General features: G+C 41.9%; 1 protein-coding gene across 3 annotated transcripts in view; it reads right to left on the reverse strand.

The window, feature by feature from the left end:
- Positions 1-20211, reverse strand: part of LOC137377143 (protein kinase C-binding protein NELL1-like) — an 828881-nt gene that overhangs the window by 613936 nt on the left and 194734 nt on the right. For all 3 annotated transcript variants that reach the window (XM_068046502.1, XM_068046504.1, XM_068046503.1), the window contains exon 12: positions 19225-19353. In XM_068046502.1, coding sequence (XP_067902603.1) covers positions 19225-19353 — 129 coding nt within the window. The remainder of the gene's footprint in view (positions 1-19224; positions 19354-20211) is intronic.

A 20211-nucleotide genomic window follows, 5' to 3' on the forward strand; every position in this document is an offset into this window, starting at 1 on the left:
TTTCGGGCATTGAAATGACCATTGGGAGGAATTGGGGAAGGACCATCCACATCTTATTTCTTAATAAAAATTTAACGCTGCTGCACCTTTAAAAATTAACAGCAATCCTAAAGGCTTAAAGCCCTTTAAAAATGGTGCCCGTGCCGGCGCGGTGACACCATTGCAGGGGACACGGAGACCGCCCCTACACATCATCGGGGGCGGCCGCTCAGCCCCCACTATTTAAATGAGCCCCACCCGAAATATCGCAGGGGCCCCTCGACGGCCCTTCCATGTCGGAAGGCTGCCGAATTGAAAGTGCACAGCATGCGATTAAAATTCAGCCCATAATCCAGAATAACATCTCAGAGCAGTACTGAGGGAGTCTGACATGGTCAAGATATTGTCTTTCAAATGAAATGTTAAACCAAGGTCTCTTCTGGCCTCTCACCTGGGCATAAAAGACCCCACGTCACTAACGTGAAGAAGGGCAGGGGAGTTCTTTCCGATGTCCTGGCCAATATTTGTCCCTCTACCAACATCATTAAAAACAGATGATGTGGTCATTTATTTCGCTACTGTTTGTGGGAGCTTGCTGTGTGCAAATTGGCTGCCACAGTTCTTAAATTACAACAGAGACTATGCTGCAAAATACTTCCTGGTTGTAATGCACTTTGGGAAGTCCTGAGGTTATGAAAGGTGCTACATAAATGTAAGTTCTTCCTTTTTTTTTATGAGAAGAAAGAGGAGGAAAATTACTGAGAAAAACATAAAGGAACTTTAATAAAATGCAGGAAAAGCCTGTTACAAGATAAAAGGAAGAACTGGCAATGAGCATAACTGTAGATGATAAACGCATTGTCAAGAAACTCTGTCAGTGTTCTGACAGTAAGCAAGTTATCAGAGAACGAACCAAATCCCTTAAGGATGCCAAGTGGTAGGGGAAGGAGGTGTCTGCAACTGAGGATGAACTAAAATAGTTAGCAAACCAGATGATTCATCCCGAAAGTAATCACCGAGATGCTCGTTACGCCACCCATCACAAGAGGCTCCTTAACTAAATGCAACAAAATCAATATCACTGAGATGGAGATCCTGGACCAGCTCAAACGATTGATATAGCACGTTTAACATAGAAAAAACATCCCAAAGTGCTTCAAAGAGGCATAATGAAAAAAATGGATGCTGAGCCTAGGAAGGATATACTTGTGGAAGAGTGAGATTTTAAAGCAGGAGAGGAATGATGAGAGGCAGAGGGGTTTAGGGAGAGAACTCCAGACCATGGGACTTGAAGGACTATAGGCACGGCCACAAATCATTGAGTGAAGGAAAAAGGGGTGCACAAGAGACCAGAGTCAGAAGATTGAAGAGCTTGGTGGGGCGTGGGGAGGGAGTGAGTAACAGAAATAAGGAGGGGTGAGAACATGAAGATGAATTCTTTTTTTATTATTCATTTCATGGGATGTGAACATCAATGGCTAGGCTAGCATTTATTGTCCATGCCTAATTGCCCTTGAGAAGGTGATGGTGAGCTGCCTTCTTGAACCGCTGCAGTCCATGTGGGATAGGTACACCCACAGGAAGGTTGTTCCAGGATTTTGACCCAGTGACAGTTTAATTGGAGAAAATTGCGACTCACCCAAGGTTAGGGACAATGGCATCAAAGGCATGGATGAGGGAGTAGTTCAGCAAATCAATGGCTGCAGATGTATTATGCTAAGTAGAGACCCAAAGGCTATGCAGTTGGGAGTTTGAAAGTGCAGTTATGAGTGACTTGGGGGAGGAGTTTTTATCCAGGGATGGACATTGAAGGAAGTTAAGTTGAAAGTGGTCGGGGAATGTGGATGGTGAAAGACACAAAGCAGTGGATGGAAATGGCTGCATTAGTGAAATACAGCAGTATATACAGGAAGTCCAAAGTAGTCGAAACCTACAACCTATTATTAGGTAGGGAATAAATGAGGCAGGTTCTACTGATACCTGTTTGAATAGTGAAAGTAAATCCAGAGCACTAATTAAGTTAAACCATGACAGGTTTGGGCAGCACAGTGGCACAGTGGTTAGCACCGCAGCCTCACAGCTCCAGCAACCTGGGTTCAATTCTGGGTACTGCCTGTGTGGAGTTTGCAAGTTCTCCCTGTGACTGCGTGGGTTTCCTCCCACAGCCAAAGACTTGCAGGTTGATAGGTAAATTGGCTATTATAAATTGCCCCTAGTATAGGTAGGTATTGAGGGAAGGTGAGGATGTGGTAGGAATATGGGATTAATGTAGGATGAGTATAAATTGGTTGATGGTCGGCACAGACTTGGTGGGCTGAAGGGCCTGTTTCAGTGCTGTATCTATAAATAAATAAATGACTGTAGAACAAAAAGACATGGGTATAAACTGTTCACATTGGAACTGATATGAAGGAGTACTTCTCCCCACAAAACATGACCAAAAGCAGGATTAGCCCTCTGGGTAAGATAACAGGATCAGAATCTCTGAAATTATTCGAGATGCAGTTATAGGTTGTGATCAGGAGGACTATAAGATGAGCTCAATGGACTGCAATCTTTCCCTGATTTGTATACAGCTTTGTGAGAACAGCCATCAAAATGGATCACATTCCTTTACTGTTACAGTGAACACTGTTCTGCTTAATTCTTGACATTAATCTTCTCTGCACAGAGTTTTCTAAAATTCTACTTAGAAATAAAATGCAAACCAAAGCAAGTGTTCTAAAAAGGAGTCAAACAGCTGCCTCTTATCCTGTCATTTTGGTCTGAACAAGAGACACAGCAACCAGTTTACTGGTTTGCATTAAAGTGACGACAAACGAGGGCTCAACAGCAGCTGCCAGCAAACATTAAATATAGATTAGACATTTAATCCCAATTAACATCTCGTATTCACTCTCTCTTTCCCCCCCCCCACCACCTCAGACACTCACATGCTAAGTTCCCGTCTCGCTGTAGCACTTCCCACACACACCTGCACTCTCGCTTTAGTGAATAGTCTCCGAACGTCAAGAATTTAATTGACCGTGCACCACCACAAAAATGCCATGGGGTCGCAGAAAGAACCAGCAAACCAAACGCATGTCAACGGCAGTGCCAGCCATGAGAAGAGGCATGAGTACCCACACTGCACCTCAAGGGACTCCTTACATTCTGTTTACCGAAGGAATTAGTGCATCAGCTTTTTGACTTGCATTCACAACTTCTTTGCCATTCTTTCTAGGTATAGTGTGCAAGAATTAGTCTTTGAAATAGGTAATGTTCTCGTGTTATTCAGATTATGTTACCATGATTCTTCAATACGTTCACAGCGTCACCTTGAAATAAAGATATATTGTCTGTGATCTGAAAGCAATGAAATCAGAAACAATCTTTTCAGATCACAGATGATATTAAAGTCACTATCCCTCATTTTATGGGATAGCAAATCCTGTTCCTTAAGGAGAAATAATAGCATCATTAAAGTCAAATAAATCTGGCAAACATAGGGAATTGCATCAATTCACCCAGTTAATTTTTCAAATAGCTTCCTACTTATTCTATACTGAAATGTGTTGTCTTTGCCTGTGGACTATTCACTTCTGGGCGAATTCAGCTTACAATGAGAAGTTATTTTCTTTGCTGGCTGTGTGTGACTTAGAAATGAAGTTAAGCAATCTATGTGTAAACACCCAATTTCTGGAACAGAACTGTAATTTTTTAAGTGTGGACATAAGAGATAATTCCCTAGTCAGACGCTGCCGATGAAGTGTGGGACTCAAGGAGAGCTGATTGGGAAACCAGAGGCCTGCAGATCTCAATTTTCCACCCATATGAATTGATAAATGAAAAATCCAGGACTGCAGGCCTGAAATGTAATGAGCACCGATGCCAGTGACCAGTGATTTCCCATGAGAGAACCCATTATAGAGTCAGCCCAATAGTTCCGGCAATTCAATAAAAACATTGGCAGAATTTTCTGGGTCGTTTGGGACAGGCTGGGAGGTGGGAAGGCTGGCAAGATGGCACGGGAAGTTGTTGGGGAGGGGTGGTGCTCGACATCTTTCTGCCGCCATGCCAGTTTGCAGTGGGAAAGTTGGTAGCTCAGATGTCTACCAGGAGGCCAATTGAGTCACTTAAGCCAATTAAGGGCTACTTCCTGCCTCCACATGGAGTGCCCACCGCCACATGGGAGATGGCTCAGTGAAAGCTGGTGGCCTCCCAGCGGGGTCTGGTGGGGGGGGGGAACCTCCTTTATGGGCACTGCCTGGCCCACAAAGAGCACCCCCTCAGCCTATTGGCAACGTCCGCTCTTGTGGCAATGGCACTGCCGATGCTTCATGACCCCTCCCCTACCCTCCGATCCACAGGCGTGGTTGCCTGGCCCGAATTACTCCCATCCCAACTTACCTGTCTCTGAGGGAGCCTGGCCATTGAGGCTCCCTCTCCCTGCAGCTGCAGCCTCAGCAATGGCCACCTCGGCAGTGCCGCTCTGAGGCTGTTGAGCTGCCGGCCCTGAGTGGGCTGGGAGCTCTTGGGAGCAAGGTGCTGGTCCCGAATTGGACGGCAGCCCCGGCAGTGGCTTCTTAATTGACCGCTGCCGGCAGTATACCATCCCAGGTTTCACTGCCCTTCAAGCATGGTCGCCTCCCGCTTCTGTCATCTCCTGGAAATCCAGCACGTTATCTTTCGGAGAGAAAGGGAAAACATTTCTCAGGCTTCCACTTTTCCTATAACCTTTGCCTGTGCTAATTAACCAGATTGGACAGAGGCCCCAATCATGCAAACTGTACAGTACTGGATGAAGCACATTTAATGGTTTCGATATCCCTTTTCCTTCTGATGCTGATTATCTTCTATTTAAATGTATTACAGCATCACAACTGCCATTTGTTAAGTTGAATGATGATCACTGAATTATGGTCCCTACTAAGCAAAAACAATTCATGTTGATTCAAAATACTGGAAGTACTTTCCCTGTAAAGGATTCATTAGCCAATGTTTTCTAGCAATAGTACTTGTATTACTATTAACAATATTGCTTTATGAAATGAAATTGGATTTGGATGCGAGAGAATTTGTGGGATGTCGGTACAACCTTAGAATTTAGAGGATTCAATAGAACCTGGATTACCACTGTTCCCCAAGGTCATTACTGTGGCAGACATGTAAATCATCCTTCTGTTTCATTCCTATTCAAAGCACATCACTTTTCCAAAATGCTCTCTGTGCAAGTTCGTTTTTTTTCTGAACACATGGGCTGACCATCAATAAGCCAAAAGAAACAAAAATATTGACGTGATTATTCTTCACATCCTTTTCTATTTATTTTCTCCTATATTTCTCAGCACCACTGTTAGTACTGGCTAGGAGAAGTTTCTGAGCCCGACAGTGCGACAAAGATGAATGAATGCCCACAATTAAAATAACAAGGTCACTGAAGCACCTCAGCATTTAACAAGTGTATCTGCTGAAGCTAATTCAGCTTTCACATTGCCAGAATGCATAACTCCAACCAGCTAGTTTCCACAGGAAGGGCTGTGGCACTTGTTGTCAGTGCAAAGACATTCACGAGATCGACAAAAATAAATATGGTCCAAAGGAACCTGCACATTCTAGCTGCAGCTAAGCAGGCTCTCCCATTTAACTGCAGTGGAATGCAGTGAAATATTGTTTGAGAGTCACTCCTCCTCACCCAGAGAGATAGAGGGCCACATAATGGGCTGAATTTTAATAGCTCTTGCACGAGACGTGCGCCGCGGAGCCGCTGTGATATTGCACACAGCGGCTCATTAGCATGGAGGCGGCAGAGTGCCCACCCCTGATGACGTAAAGGGGGTGAACCCTCCATCCCAGGCAACAGCATCCAGTGCCACTGCGCTGGTGCCATTTTTAAAGGGCTTCAAGCCCTGACAGCTAATTTAAATTTCGAAAGAGTACTGCACTTTTAATTTCAAATGTAAACAGTCAATTAAACATTGAAGTCCCTCTTCGACCCCTCCTCCCCCCAATGACTAAACAAGATATTTATTTCCCTCTCCCCCTGGAAAAAACATTTTTGATGGTCCCAACCTTTCAGCCCCAAACTTCAATTATCTTTGCCCTTCATCCCCTTCCCAACATCCCCTCAGCCAATGCAAACAATTTTCCCCACTCTCCCCCACCCCTCCCACCCTGAAAATTTCACTCCTCCTCCATCCCCACCAGTGTCACGCCTCGGACCTCTGAACAGATGCCAGGTAGAAAATACTATTGAGAACCAGACTGAATATAGAATGTCCAGAGGGAAACTGAAAAAGCAAACAAGAGAAGCAAAGAGAGAGCATGAAAAGACTCTGGCAGCTAGCAATAAAAAAATCCTAAACTTTTCTATAGGCATATAAATAGTAAAAGGGTGGTGAAAGGAGGAGTGGGGCTGATTAGGGACCAGAAAGGGGATTTACACATGGAGGCAGAGGACACAGCTGAGGTATTAAATGAATACTTTGCATCTGTCTTTACCAAGGAAGAAAATGCAACCCAGGCAATGTTGAAAGAGGAGTTAAGTCAGACACCAGAGGGGTTTAAAATTGATAAAGAGGAAGTATTGGATAGGCTGTCTGTACGTAAAGTGGATAAAGCACCAGGGCCAGATGAGATGCATCCAAGGATACTGAGAGAAGTGAGGGTGGAAATCGCAGAGGCACTGGCCATAATTTTTCAGTCTTCCTTAGACTCGGGGATGGTGCTAGAGGACTGGAGAATTGCAAACAATACACCTTTGTTCAAAAAAGGGTGTAAAGATAAGCCCAGTAATTACAGGCCAGTCAGTTTAACTTTGGTGGTGGGAAAGCTTCTAGAAAAAATAATTTGGGACAAAATCAATAGTCACATGGACAAATGTGAGTTAATTAAGGAAAGCCAGCATGGATTTCTTAAGGCAAAATCATGTTTAACTAACCTGCTGGAGTTTTTTGAAGAGGTAACTGAGAGGGTTGATGAGGGCAATATGTACATGGACTTTCAAAAGACATTTGACACAGTGCTACAGACTTGTGAGCAAACATGTAGCTCATGGAATAAAAGGGACAGTAGCAACATGGATACGGAATTGGCTGAGTGACAGGAAACAAAGAGCAGTGGTTACTGGATATTTTTCAAGCTGGAGGAAGGCTTGTAGTGAAATTCCCCAGGGATCAATTCCTGATATATATCAATCACCTAGGCCTTGGTGTACAGGGCACAATTTCAAAGTTTGCAGATGATATGAAACTTGGAAGCATTGTGAACTGTGAGGAGGATAGTGTAGAACTTCAGAAGGACATAGACAAGTTGGTGGAATGGGCAGATAGGTGGTTGGGTCAAAATCCTGGATCTCCCTTCCTAATAGCACTATGGGTGTACCTACCCCACATGGACTGCAGCGGTTCAAGGAGGCAGCTCACCACCACCTTCTCAAGGGCAATTAGGGATGGGCAATAAATGCTGGCCTAGCCAGCGATGCCCACATTCCATGAATGAATAAATAAACTAGAGATGAAGTTCAATGCAGAGATTTGTGAAATGATTCATTTTGGTAGGAAGAACATGGAGAAACAATATAGAATATAGGGTACAATTCTAAAGGGGGTGCAAGAGCAGAGGGACCTCGGTGTATATGTGCATAAGTCATTGAAGGTGGCAGGACAGGGCGGCGCAGTGGCTAGCATCGCAGCCTCACAGCTCCAGCGACCCGGGTTCGGTTCTGGGTACTGCCTGTGCAGAGTTTGCAAGTTCTCCCTGTGGCCGCGTGGGTTTCCTCCGGGTGCTCTGGTTTCCTCCCACAAGCCAAAGAGTTGTGCTTTGATAGGTAAATTGGCCATTGTAAAAATTGCCCCGAGTGTAGGTAGGTAGTAGGAGAATTGAGGGAAGGTGGGGATGTGAGAGGGAAAATGGGATTAATGTAGGATTAGTATAAATGGGTGGTTGATGGTAGGCGCGGACTCGTTGGGCAGAAGGGCCTGTTTCGCTGCTGTATCTCTCTATGACTCTATGACAGGTTGAGAGAGCAGTTAATAAAGCATACAGTATCCTGGGCTTTATTAATAGGGGCACAGAGTACAAGAGCAAGGAAGTTATGTTGAACTTGTATAAGACACTAGTCAGCCTCAGCTGGAGTATTGCGTCCAAGTCTGGGTGTCGCACTTGAGGAAAGATGTGAGGACACTGGAGACAGTACAGAAAAGATTCACGAGAATGGTTCCAGGGATGAAGAATTTCAGTTATGGAGATAGATTGGAGAAGTTAGGACTGTTTTCCTCGGAGAAGAGAAGGCTGAGAGGTGATTTGATAGAGGTATTCAAAATCATGAGGGGTCTGGACAGAGTAGATGGAGAGAAACTGTTCCCACTCATGAAAGGATTGAGAACGAGAGGGCATGAATTTAAAGTATTTGGTCAGAGAAGCAAAAGTGACATGAGGAAAACCTTTTTCACGCAATCAGCGGTTAAGGTTTGGAATGCACTGCCTGAGAACGTGGTGGAGGCAGGTTCAATTGAAGCATTCAAAAGGGAATTAGACAGTTATGTAAAAAGGAAGAATGTGCAGGGTTATGGGGAGAAGGCAGGAGAATGGAACTGAGGGAGTTGCTCTTTAAGAGAGCCGGTGTGAACACGATGAGCTGAATGACTTCCTTCTGCGCTGTTAGGATTCTGTGATTTTTCATTATTTAAAATTTAGTTCTTGGGTTCAGTGGCATCAGACACTCCCATGAATGGTCTAAGCATCTTACTTTCGTAAGAATAAAAACAAGAAATACTCAGCAGTCTGGCAGCATCTATGGAGAGAGAAGCAGAGTTAACGTTTCAGATCAGTGACACTTCTTATCCTATTTTGCTTTTATATTACTTTCATAGGAGTTGACTTGTATAGTTCTCTGTTTACTTGTGCAATTCAGAGAGCAGGGAATAGGGTAACAATGGAACTGAACTGGAGTAGCCATATAAATACTGTGGCTACAATAACAGGTCAGAGGCTAGGAATCCTGTGGTGAGTAACTCACCTCCTGACTCCCCAAAGCCTGTCCACCATTTGCAAGGCACAAGTCAGGAGTGTGATGGAATACTTTCCACTTGCCTGGACGGGTGCAGCTTCAACAACACTCAAGAAGCTTGACATCATCCAGGACAAAGCAGCCCACTTGATTGGCATCCCATTCACAAACATTCACTCCCTCCACCACCGATGCACTGTGGCAGTAGTATGTACCATATACAAGATGCACTGCAGCAACGCACCAAGGCTACTCAGGCAGCACCTTCCAAACTCACGAACTCTACCACCTAGAAGGACAAGGGCAGCAGATGCATGGGAACACCACCACCTGCAAGTTCCCCTCCAAGCCACACACCATCCTGACTTGGAACTATATCGCCGTTCCTTCACTGTCGCGTCAAAATACTGGAACTACCTTCCTACCTACCTCACATGGATGGAAGCAGTTCGAGAAAGCAGCTCACCACCACCTTCTCAAGGGCAATTAGAGATGGGCAACAAATGAAGGTCTAGCCACAGACGCCCACATCCCATGAACGAATTTTTTAAAACTCCCTGTAACCTGAACTGAATATCTTTGACTGTTGTTCATGTATTTCTTCAACATCTCTGAAGTCAGACACAGCTAACATTACATGAGGGGATGCTAGGTTTGAATCACTTTCTCATAGTAAGTAAGCAAACAGAACAAGTGAAAATCAGGTTCACTCAGTTCTGACGATACAATCTAGCTCCACATAACAGCAAATAGGAATGGGCTATAAATGATGGCCTTGCTAGCAACGACCACATCCTCAAAATGAGCAACAAAATAGATGAACACACATTATCCCATTCAGTGAATCATCGCGCTTGAATTCCGAAAATTATCTTCTCTGCATTTTGTCCTACAGCCCTGGGCAGAAATACTTCTCCCTGTCGTCTGTTATCTTTTGCAGCCTTTTGACTGCTTGTGCAGTGTCCTCGTTCTAAAGGCCAGACAGCCTTATATATGTTTTACTTAATTACCCTTTGGCATAAACAAGTGACTCAGCAACTCTCGTATTACCAAAAGAAACCTGCACTAAATAAGGAACCTGTACTAAATAATAAACATCAGTGAGGACTACTTAGTATTCGGAATGTAGTGAGACACCTTTTCATCCAAGGTGTCCTATTGGGAATCACACCAAGAATGCCAAGAACCTGGGACTTTCAGTAAAATTCTACCTGCATCAGTCCATTAATGGATGAGGATAATGGTAAACCAGAAGTTTTGAAAATGTTATTCTGCTCAGAAGATGTAGCAACTGAACTGAGGTTACAGTTATAAATATTATTCATGGACTCAAAAAATTACAGCTAGGGGAAGGCTATTTGACCCCGTGGGACTGTGCCCATATGTTTTTGTTTCGGCTCATGGGCAGAAATTTTACACCCCCACCCCAGGGGCAGACTGGGAAGTGGGGGAGGGGCTAATTGAGGCCCTTAAGTGGCTAATTAATGGGCACTAAGGGACCCTTCCCGCAGCCTCTGTTATTTTACCAGCAGAAGATGGGCACTTTACCACCTCGGAAGGCAGCCCAGTAAAACCTGGTGGCCTCAGTGGGGAAGTTCCGCCTGATTTGGCAATCTACCACACCTTCCCCCCACCCCCCACCCCACCCCCACCGAGGCCTGCCTGATTGGCCCAGGCAATCCCCAACCCCATGTACCTGCACTCTGGGCCTCCTCAATGGCTACTGCTCTGGGTACTGCTACAGTCCCAGCAGTGGCCACCACTCCCAGTGACGCTGCTGAGACTGAAGAGCTGCCAGTGCTCTGATTGGCCAGCAGCTCTTGGAGGCAGGACATTCTGTCTTCAAGGAGCAGAAGCCACAAAGACAGGGAGTTAATTGCCTAAGAACTGTAAAATATAGTTGTGGCTTCCAGGGCCAGCGGAGGTGGGCTCACCCCCAGAATTTCCACCAGCTCCACATTAAATCCTGGTCATAATCTCCCTTTGATCTATACTAAACATAATAAATGTTCAGCTCTACTTTTTTTGTGGCATTTTATTGATCATAGATCCTGCAGAGTAGTCTATTGTTATTTGTTATATTGTTGTTATTTGTCCATTCGACAAATGACCAGGTCATTTCTGCTATATACATATATATGCAGGATTAAGATTTGGTTTAATCTCCATGATTAAAATTTCTAGTTTCTTTTTACTGAATGAAGTGGTTAAAAGTTGTTCATTCCCAGGATTCCTTAGGGTTTAATGTATCAGGTTACAATTTAGCTGACAATGTGGTTGAGGTGTTTGCTGAAATGACAATAAGATTCATGACTCTTGACTTGTTTTCTTGGTCACATTGTGAAACAGTTAGCCAAGACAGTTTTAAGATAAGAAATGGAACAATGGCTACAGGACGGGAAACAGTTGGCATCTGTTGTTTTGAAAGAAATAATTCCTTTCTCGGGGTCATAATAAATTATCCCTGACAGTATCCATGAGAAACAGTGTATAAAGATCCCTCGCTTTCTTAACAAGTTGTAGAGAGAGAGCTGGATTCAAAATGAAACAATGAGAGCTACATTTCTACCCAAGAAATATAGATGGGGTAATACTGTTTATTTCTCTGTATTTCTACTGCTTAAGCATATTGTGTACATCTGGACTTAGTCGATACAAATAAACAAATAATACTGCAAACCGCATCTAGTGTCAGAAACAAACTGTTACAATATGGGCTTAAGGAATAATTCAACACCGGACTGAAATAATCAAGATGCATGTTCTTCACTAGCGGTGATAATTCATGAGAAAGTCAATCCTAATCAAATAATGCTACAACATAAGCCATCAAAATGACATGCAACAACTGTGATGGCTAAGTTTGATTTTGATTTAATTCAAAACGAGACTAAGAACACCAAACATTCCACCGTTAGTTACAAACCCCAACTCTAAACAACCTGCTGTGAAAAAGAAAGTCTTACGTTTATATAGCACTTTTCACAACCTCAGAACGTCCCAAAGCTCTGTACAGCTGATGAAGTAATTTTGAAGTATAGTTACCATTGTAATGTAGGAAATGTATGGCAGCAGTGAAAATAGCAAACAGTTTCCCTCATGTGCTCACATTTACAATGAAAGAACAGGTTATAGTCTAAGAACGGCCTTGTATTCTTTCAGATCGAACCATACTTCATCAGAAAAAAAGCCTGGCCTCCAGAAAACCTCCCTACTTCAGTAAAAATCCATGAAGCTGCTGTCAGTGCTATTGTTTTAATCGTTTGTGACATAAACCTAAGGAAAGGCAACAAAGAAAAAACTTCAGAGGTGAAGCCAACTGCACAGCTAATAACACACAGATTATAACATAATCAGAATTATCCAGCACAGATTTCACATTTTACAAAACAAGGAAAACATTTTGATGTAAAAAAAATAGATTAACTGCATAGTTTAAACACACAATTACCTAGCTCGGTTTCCACATGTCAAGTGATTAGAAGGTTCACTTAAAATGTAAATTTCTGTATTTTATTATAGTAAAACTCATACTTGATTTTTTTTTTAATTGGACACCAGTGACACACAGGACTGGCCTGACAACACTTGATTGAATGAGACCTCCTGTGGTAAAATGCTATGAGCTTTGCACTTGTAATAAACGCGGTTAGTGAAATGGAGTCAAGGTTCAGGCGACAGAAACCGTGTGCTCATTCGAGTCTAATTAAATTAGTGAACTCCTGATCTAATTCCCAGATTTTAACCGTAGACATCGTTAGAATAATTGAATATAAATGCAAAAACAAGCGACTTAGGATGATAATTACACAACTGAATGAACCACAGTATTATTTAGTACACAATAGCATTTTCAGAATCTGGAACACAGCACACGACGGGCACCATTGTGTATTAGCCTGCTGCACTTATATCATTTTTATCTTCACGTAGTTCATTCTCGTGCAATGTCTCTCATCTCCAAAGGCAAACCCATATTTTATCTGAGCCCTGACCCAAAATGGAGATTAGAAATATTTGCTATTCCAACAGGATTTCTATGCTACCAATAAATGATCAAAAAGGCTGCAGATATTCTCTGAGATGAGGTGCAATCTTGCATATCTTCTCAAGCCATCTGATTCACCACTCTTGTTTGACATAGTCATTCTCAAGATGTGGGCAATGCTGGCAAGGTCAGCATTTATGCCCATCCCTAATTGCCCAAAGAAGGTGGTTATGGGCCAACCGAGTGGTTTCTTAGGTCACTGCAGAGAAGAGTTAAGAGTCAACTAGGTTGGTATGCAACTGGAGTCAGATAAACACCAAACCAGTTAACAAGCTAATTTACAACCCAGTTGGATGTTATAATAATCCAACAGCTTTTTGGGCACTTTTAACCAATACTAGTTTTTTTAATTTTCAGGTTTTTTTTTTAAACTGAATTCATATTCTCAAACTGCTACAGTGGGATTTAACTCACATTCTCTGGATTATTGGTTCAGCCCTCTGAATTATACCAGTCCAATACACATAACCAATACACTACCATACCCTGCAAGAACAAAGAAAACAGGCACCAGGAAGAAAACGAGAGGGGCCACGACCAGCTACCAAAACTTTTTGGAGGCAAAGTAAGGCACTGGGAAAAGATGGAGCGGGAGGGGGAGTGAAGGAGATCAATGTTACCCGGAAACAGAAAAAGAGGATCTATTGGAAATGTAAGCAATCAGTCACAGAGCTGAACGATTTAGACAAACATAGATACAAGTGATAACATTCAAAGCAGGATTTATTTTACTGTTGTACCCTTCTCTTGGACAAAACTGTTTATTTTTCCCAATCTCTCATCTTAGTTCTAATCTGTGCATTAACAAAGGTGTCAAAAAGTAGACCTTCTTAAAGATGATTGCCTGCACACACAGTATTGTACAAATTCACTTATCAGATTTTAGTCACATTTATAAAGAAGTTGCATTCTAAGAAATTAAAATGTGTAATGTTGTAAGATGGATTACATTATCTGGTCAATTTCTTTCCTCTCCTTTTCTGTCAGATGACCGCTTTCTATTAGTTTGTCTAGTATATCTGCATCTATAGCTAACAGGGCAAGATTGGTTTTAAGGCTCTTTGTTCTGATCCAGCCTGAGAAAGTCAGAGTTGCATTCATCTAGCAATATAGTCCCGATTATATGTAGCATGAAAAGCCAGAATGGACCAAAGCCAGAGCTTTCTTGGAAGGTTCAAGTTGACACACTTATCTTTACACAATTGTAACCCTGGAACGATGGCAAAGGAATGCATCACCTAACCCCTATCAGCAGATCCCTCTAGGATATGCTGATAGAGTTAAATGTGTAATGAATTCTTTATGTTGTCTGATGCAACATAAACGAGATGTGTAGAGTCCAGTTGGTTGAAGATCTCAAACACGTTTATTACAGCTAAACTATTATGAACAGTACAGAGCAAACTATTTACAGAACGTTACTCTGGGTGTTATAGTTGCAGAGTGACTCAGCCTTATAGTCACATGACTGCATCCTGGTACTTAGCTCATTAGCATATTAGGATCTTAAAGGGACATCACTCCTAAAGGCAATCATACAACAAAATGAAGGAGGGTGTGTTGGACGCTCATGTGGAGCCTTCTCACTGGCATAGATCAGTTGGGCCAAAATGGCCTGTTTCTGTGCTGAAAATTCCATGTAGTTCTATGAATGAAAGATGACAAAGAAGTAATAATGGGGCTACAGCAGTTGAGATCATAGTGAATGGCACATCTAATGATTGGTTACAGGTGAGTTTATCCCCTGGTACCAACTAGTTTATAATATTAAATTGTTCCCTGAGAAACCTATTCTGCTGTATTTTTCCCCTCGCTCAAGATCTTTTTGAATGTTATGCGTTCCATTTTCTCTCCTGTTTCTTTGCACTGAACTTCCTGTGCATGAGGATTGTTAATAAAACAAAGTTCATCCGCAGATAATTGTGTCAAGTTTTAGTATGACACTTTTTGAACAAAATAGAATTTTAATATATTAATCAAAATGGCTATAAATATTGGTAAGAGGTAGGTTATTCATATAAATTTGTTCTGATTAGATTTTGTTGACATTTTTCCCCTTTTAAAAACATATTTGGAGCTTTCCCAATAAAAGCAACCAGGCGAGGCCAATTCAGGAACCTCGCTAACTGGTGGATTTATTCAGGGTTAATTTACATTTTTCCTGGTTACATAATTTAATCACATATTTGAATCCCTTTTTAAAAAGTTGACGATGGGTCAGTTGTTGTCGTGGTTAGCATAAATAGCTATTTCATCCTTGATTTCCTCAACATGAAATTACCTTGAGATTGCCAGTGTTCAAAAATTCAGCAGGAATATTGAAATCAATCCTAAATTATGAATTGCATTCCAACTAGGGGCATCTTCATTGACTAACTGGCAATTAATCAATGCTTAAAATAATGATTTCAAAATCAATTGCTTTCATTTATCTATTGTTGTCTACTTTTGCTTGGTAAATGAATTTCGACAGAGAGAGTGCTTATTATCCATTAGTTTGTCTATTTTCCTCCCATTATTGTTGATGGTTTCTAATATAAACCAGATCATGTAGAAACATGATCCACAAAAGCTCATGGCCAGCTGCTGAGTTTCGAACAGATGGTCGTTTCCAGATATAACTGTTTGTTAGCAATTAGTTCCTGAAATGAATGTAATTGTTTTACATTTTGATTCGGTTTACTGGAGGACTGCAAGATCAAGGATGTAGATTAGTCCCTCAAATGACCTCACTGTAAGTACTAAAGCAAAGTCTTCACAGCTGACAGCATCTTGTCACTTCAAGGCCAAAAAGATTGCAGAAATACGTTTGTTTCAAAGGAAATAGGTTTAAGGTGAGAGGGGCAAAGTTTAGAGGGGATGTGCGAGGCAAGTTCTTAGCACAGAGGGTGGTGAGTGCCTGGAACTTGCTGCCGGGGGAGGCGGTGGAAGCAGGTACGATAGCAACGTTTAAGAGGTATCTTGACAAATACATGAATAGGATGGGAATAGAGGGATATGGTCCCCAGAAGTGCAGAAGGTTTTAGTTTAGGCAGGCATCAAGATTGGCGCAGGCTTGGAGGGCCGAATGGCCTGTTCCTGTGCTGTACTGTTCTTTGTTCTTTGAACTAGCCTGAGACTCTCTTTGTAGTACAATGGAGATCTGAGCTACTTGGACCACAGGCTTCAGTCACTGGGTTGACTGAAATCAGCAGAATGAAAATAAGGGCGTTTCAAGTTGCAACAGGGTCAGCTGAGATAAACTTAATTCCTAGGCCATTTCTCCTGCTGGAAGGTGCAAATGGATGAGGGCAGGTTTAGGATGAATCGTGGTGCTCCCATGGTCACTTGCCCTGCCAACACCCACTACCTTAGTTCACACATGATGAATGGCGACTTGGGAGAGGTATCAAAGGAGGCTTGAGGGCCTATAGGACCTTAGTCAGCATAACTCAGTGCCTTCAGGGCAGGAGGGGAAGTAATTGGAAGATAAAGGAAAGAAGCTGCTACTGTCAAATGTCATATCTATTCTTAAAAAAAACTCCATGAAAATTAAGTACTGGCTTTCCAGCATGCATTCAACACTCACTCTTACTAAAGATAAGTGAAGATTCCATTCTGGCAGGTCCCAGAAGCATTTACAGTCAACAGCTCTGTGACATGAAGCACTCATCTTTTGTATAACTAGAAAGAGTGACAATTATTCCAAATGGCAATTACTGTCATCTTTTCCCTGGTTCACAGGAAATGTTTCATCTTAAAGGAACACATACTAACCAGAACGGTTCCAATCCTAACAACACTCTCTCCCGCCATGCCTCAACCCCAGCCACCAAGAGCACCCATAGAAGTCTCGATTGAAGAACAATGTGAATTAACTGAAAATTGATTCATAGTAGCTCAATGTAAGATAACTGTTAAAAGCACTCAAGGTGTGTGCGCTCCTCTAATTCTCTGGTATTTTGCACATCCCCAATTTTAATTGCTCCACCATTAACTGCAGTGCCTTCAGATGCCTAGGCCTAAGTTCTGGAATTCACTCCCTAAACCACTCCTCTCTCCCCCTTGAAGACACTCTTTAAAACCAACCTCTTTGACCAAGCTTTTGGTCATCTTCCCTAATATCTCTTTATGTGGCTCGGTGTCAAATATTGTTTCATGACCCTCCTGTGAAACATCTCAGGGCATTTTACCACATTAAACGCTCTAGATAAATACACGTTGTTGTGACATCACAGTTCCTCAGACCACTAGACAGTCAAAATATCTGCACTGCCTTTAAAAAGCACAATCAACACTCCCCAACCCTCCCTTCACTTTTTACAATCCTAGTGACAGAGTGAAGGTAATATCACAATGAAATAGTTATACAGAAATCAACAGCAAAATTAAATTTGCCAACCATTAAAATCTCCACCTCCACCAGTGCTAATGCCCCAAAGAGGTGCTCATGATATTTCATCACTGGAAACAGTTAGTTGTGCGCTGTCTTGTCGACTCGAATTTATGCATACGCAAAAATAAGTGTGATCAAAGTAGAATAGATTGTTAAAAACGATCAGTGCTGTGGGAATAAACTCCTTCACTGATTTCCCGTTGCCATGTCAGTGTAAATATATCGGTAACATTTTCCCCAATTGCTGATCATTAATGGATCTGCAGTGCTACCTCTCGGTTCTGTATTTTTAACTTCCACTTCCTTGAAATTGTTATTGCTTTTTTTTAAAAAACACTCATCTTTCACTGATTTTATTTTTGCTACCATTAAAAATGCTTTCAAAACTGTTTAGACCGTTTGGGAACATCCCAATTCCCTGTATAGCACCTATCAATTAGTGCCACAGTGTCTGAGATCACAATTACTATTACCACAAAATGTTGTCATTTTTATTCCCACCATTACTTATCATTTATTAAGTGCAGCATTATTACTCATGTTTAGTTTAGTTCAGAGATACAGCACTGAAACAGGCCCTTCGGCCCACCGAATCTGTGCCAACCATCAACCACCCATTTTTACTAATCCTACACTAATCTCATATTCCTACCACATCCCCACCTGTTCCTATATTTCCCTACCACCTACCTATACTGGGGGCAATTTATAATGGCCAATTTACCTACCAACCTGCAAGTCTTTTGGCTTGTGGGAGGAAACCGGAGCACCCGGAGAAAATCCACGCAGACACAGGGAGAACTTGCAAACTCCACACAGGCAGTACCCGGAATTGAACCCGGGTCGCTGGAGCTGTGAGGCTGCGGTGCTAATCACTGCGCCACTGTGCCGCCCATGTTTCAATTTTGAGCAGCTGACAGCACACACACTTCTTAAACGCAAGGCAACACTTGGGATCAGACACAACTAAGGCTTGTATATATTTTAATAAATGCATCCGTTTCTAAGGGAAAAGTACCATTGTACAATATGGCAGCTTATGATCTTAAATCGAAAAATCACCGATGCAAAGCAGCAAAACTTGCAAATACGTGGGTAATTCACCTTGAGACAAACTTCAACATTTATCTTCAAACACTTTTGTACTGATACCCCTGATAATTCACAACAGCTTGCCATCTCACAATGCACTGAAAAATTCTCCCAAACTGTCCCTGAGCTGTTTAACAGCCAAACATGCATGCAAAATTTTATCAATTGTACAAGACTTCAAATATACTTCTATCTTTTGCATTAGCCTATCTCAAATATATTACTGACTACATAATGAATAAAAAATATATTGTATACTTCACAACACTCATCCTATACAGTGGTAGTGTATCAGCAGACAACATCAATGTTATGATCAGGTCCATCATATTATGCCACAAAAATATGCTGCATTCAGGAAGAAAGCTCACCACCACCTTCAAGGGCAGCGAGGGATGGGCAATAAATACTCGTGATGCCCATATCCTGAAAATGAATTCTTTAAAAAATCCTTGAAATACAAACAAATTGACATTGACTACTTGATGGTCTGTCACATCTTAAAACCACTAATTTAACACTACTTCTTAAAACTGGGAGGTAGTATTGATACCCACTATTTTACTTCTCCATCAAATGATTACCAAATAAAAAGACTGCCTCCCTTACAACTCAGTTTCAGAATGCAACTAGCTGCAGAACTCCCATCTGTTTGAAAGCACAGCCAAATCACTGTCTTTTCCAAGCCACAATGAAAAGGCTCTATCACAGTCAAAAGGGCCCATGAAAACCACCTCCTACCTTCACAATGCGCAGTGTCGCCCTGTATGGGAATAAAGCCATTCTTGCACATGCATATAGCTTTTGTGTTCAGATTCCAGCATTCAGAGTTTTCACCGCAGTGATGCCCCTCCGCACAGAAATCATGGCCTGCAATGTAAGGGCATGGTTAGAGCACAACAGAGCTGAACCTGACAAAAAGAGATCTAAATCATTTAAATTTATGAACACGCTGCTCTGTATTCCAAACCAAAATGCAGCTATTGCCAACATAAAACGCATGTGGTTAACTAAGAGTTTATCAAAGAACTGGTATCTGTGATTGATATCTGGGCTTTGAACTGGTTCAATTTATTTATCCAAGATTTAGTGCAACTTGAAGAAATGGGGACTAGAGAATCAGATACAAAGGTCAGCATATCCAATTTATGGCACTCCCAATTTTAGTTATTAATTTAGTTGATTGCGATTTCAGGCCTGAAGTGGAGTGTCCAAAGGTTTAGCATTTGGTGTTACGAGCCAAAATCACTTGCAACATTCTGAACTCTGTAACTGTATTAGACAAAAGGTCTGAATATCCTATTAGGTTGTTACTGCTTGAACATTTTCATCTTGGAATTTTCCTTCTGCTGCTGAACATATTAAAATATCAGTGCCCATCAATTAAAGACTGATTGACACTGCCTGGATAATTCAGCATGGAAAAATTGTAAGTGAGTCACAGTTCCATCATCAAAAATAAGTTGCGTATTTCACTGGTAAGCCTTTGGTTTTCTAATAATTTCATATGCTTTGTTTAGAGTATTTGAAAAGAAAAGGATATAAAATTGTTGTGACTGAGCACCTATGGAAATATAGAAAATATTTTGGAAATGTGCAGCTTACAGAAGGATGGAAATTATATCTGTTAACATTATTAAATGACATCTAAATGTATAAATTTGCTTCACAGGCAGTTGGAATGCTGAGATCATGGGCTGGATTTTAAAAGCAGCTCAGGGTCGGGAT

Source organism: Heterodontus francisci, chromosome 14, assembly GCF_036365525.1.
Source record: "Heterodontus francisci isolate sHetFra1 chromosome 14, sHetFra1.hap1, whole genome shotgun sequence".
Taxonomy (NCBI): domain Eukaryota; kingdom Metazoa; phylum Chordata; class Chondrichthyes; order Heterodontiformes; family Heterodontidae; genus Heterodontus; species Heterodontus francisci.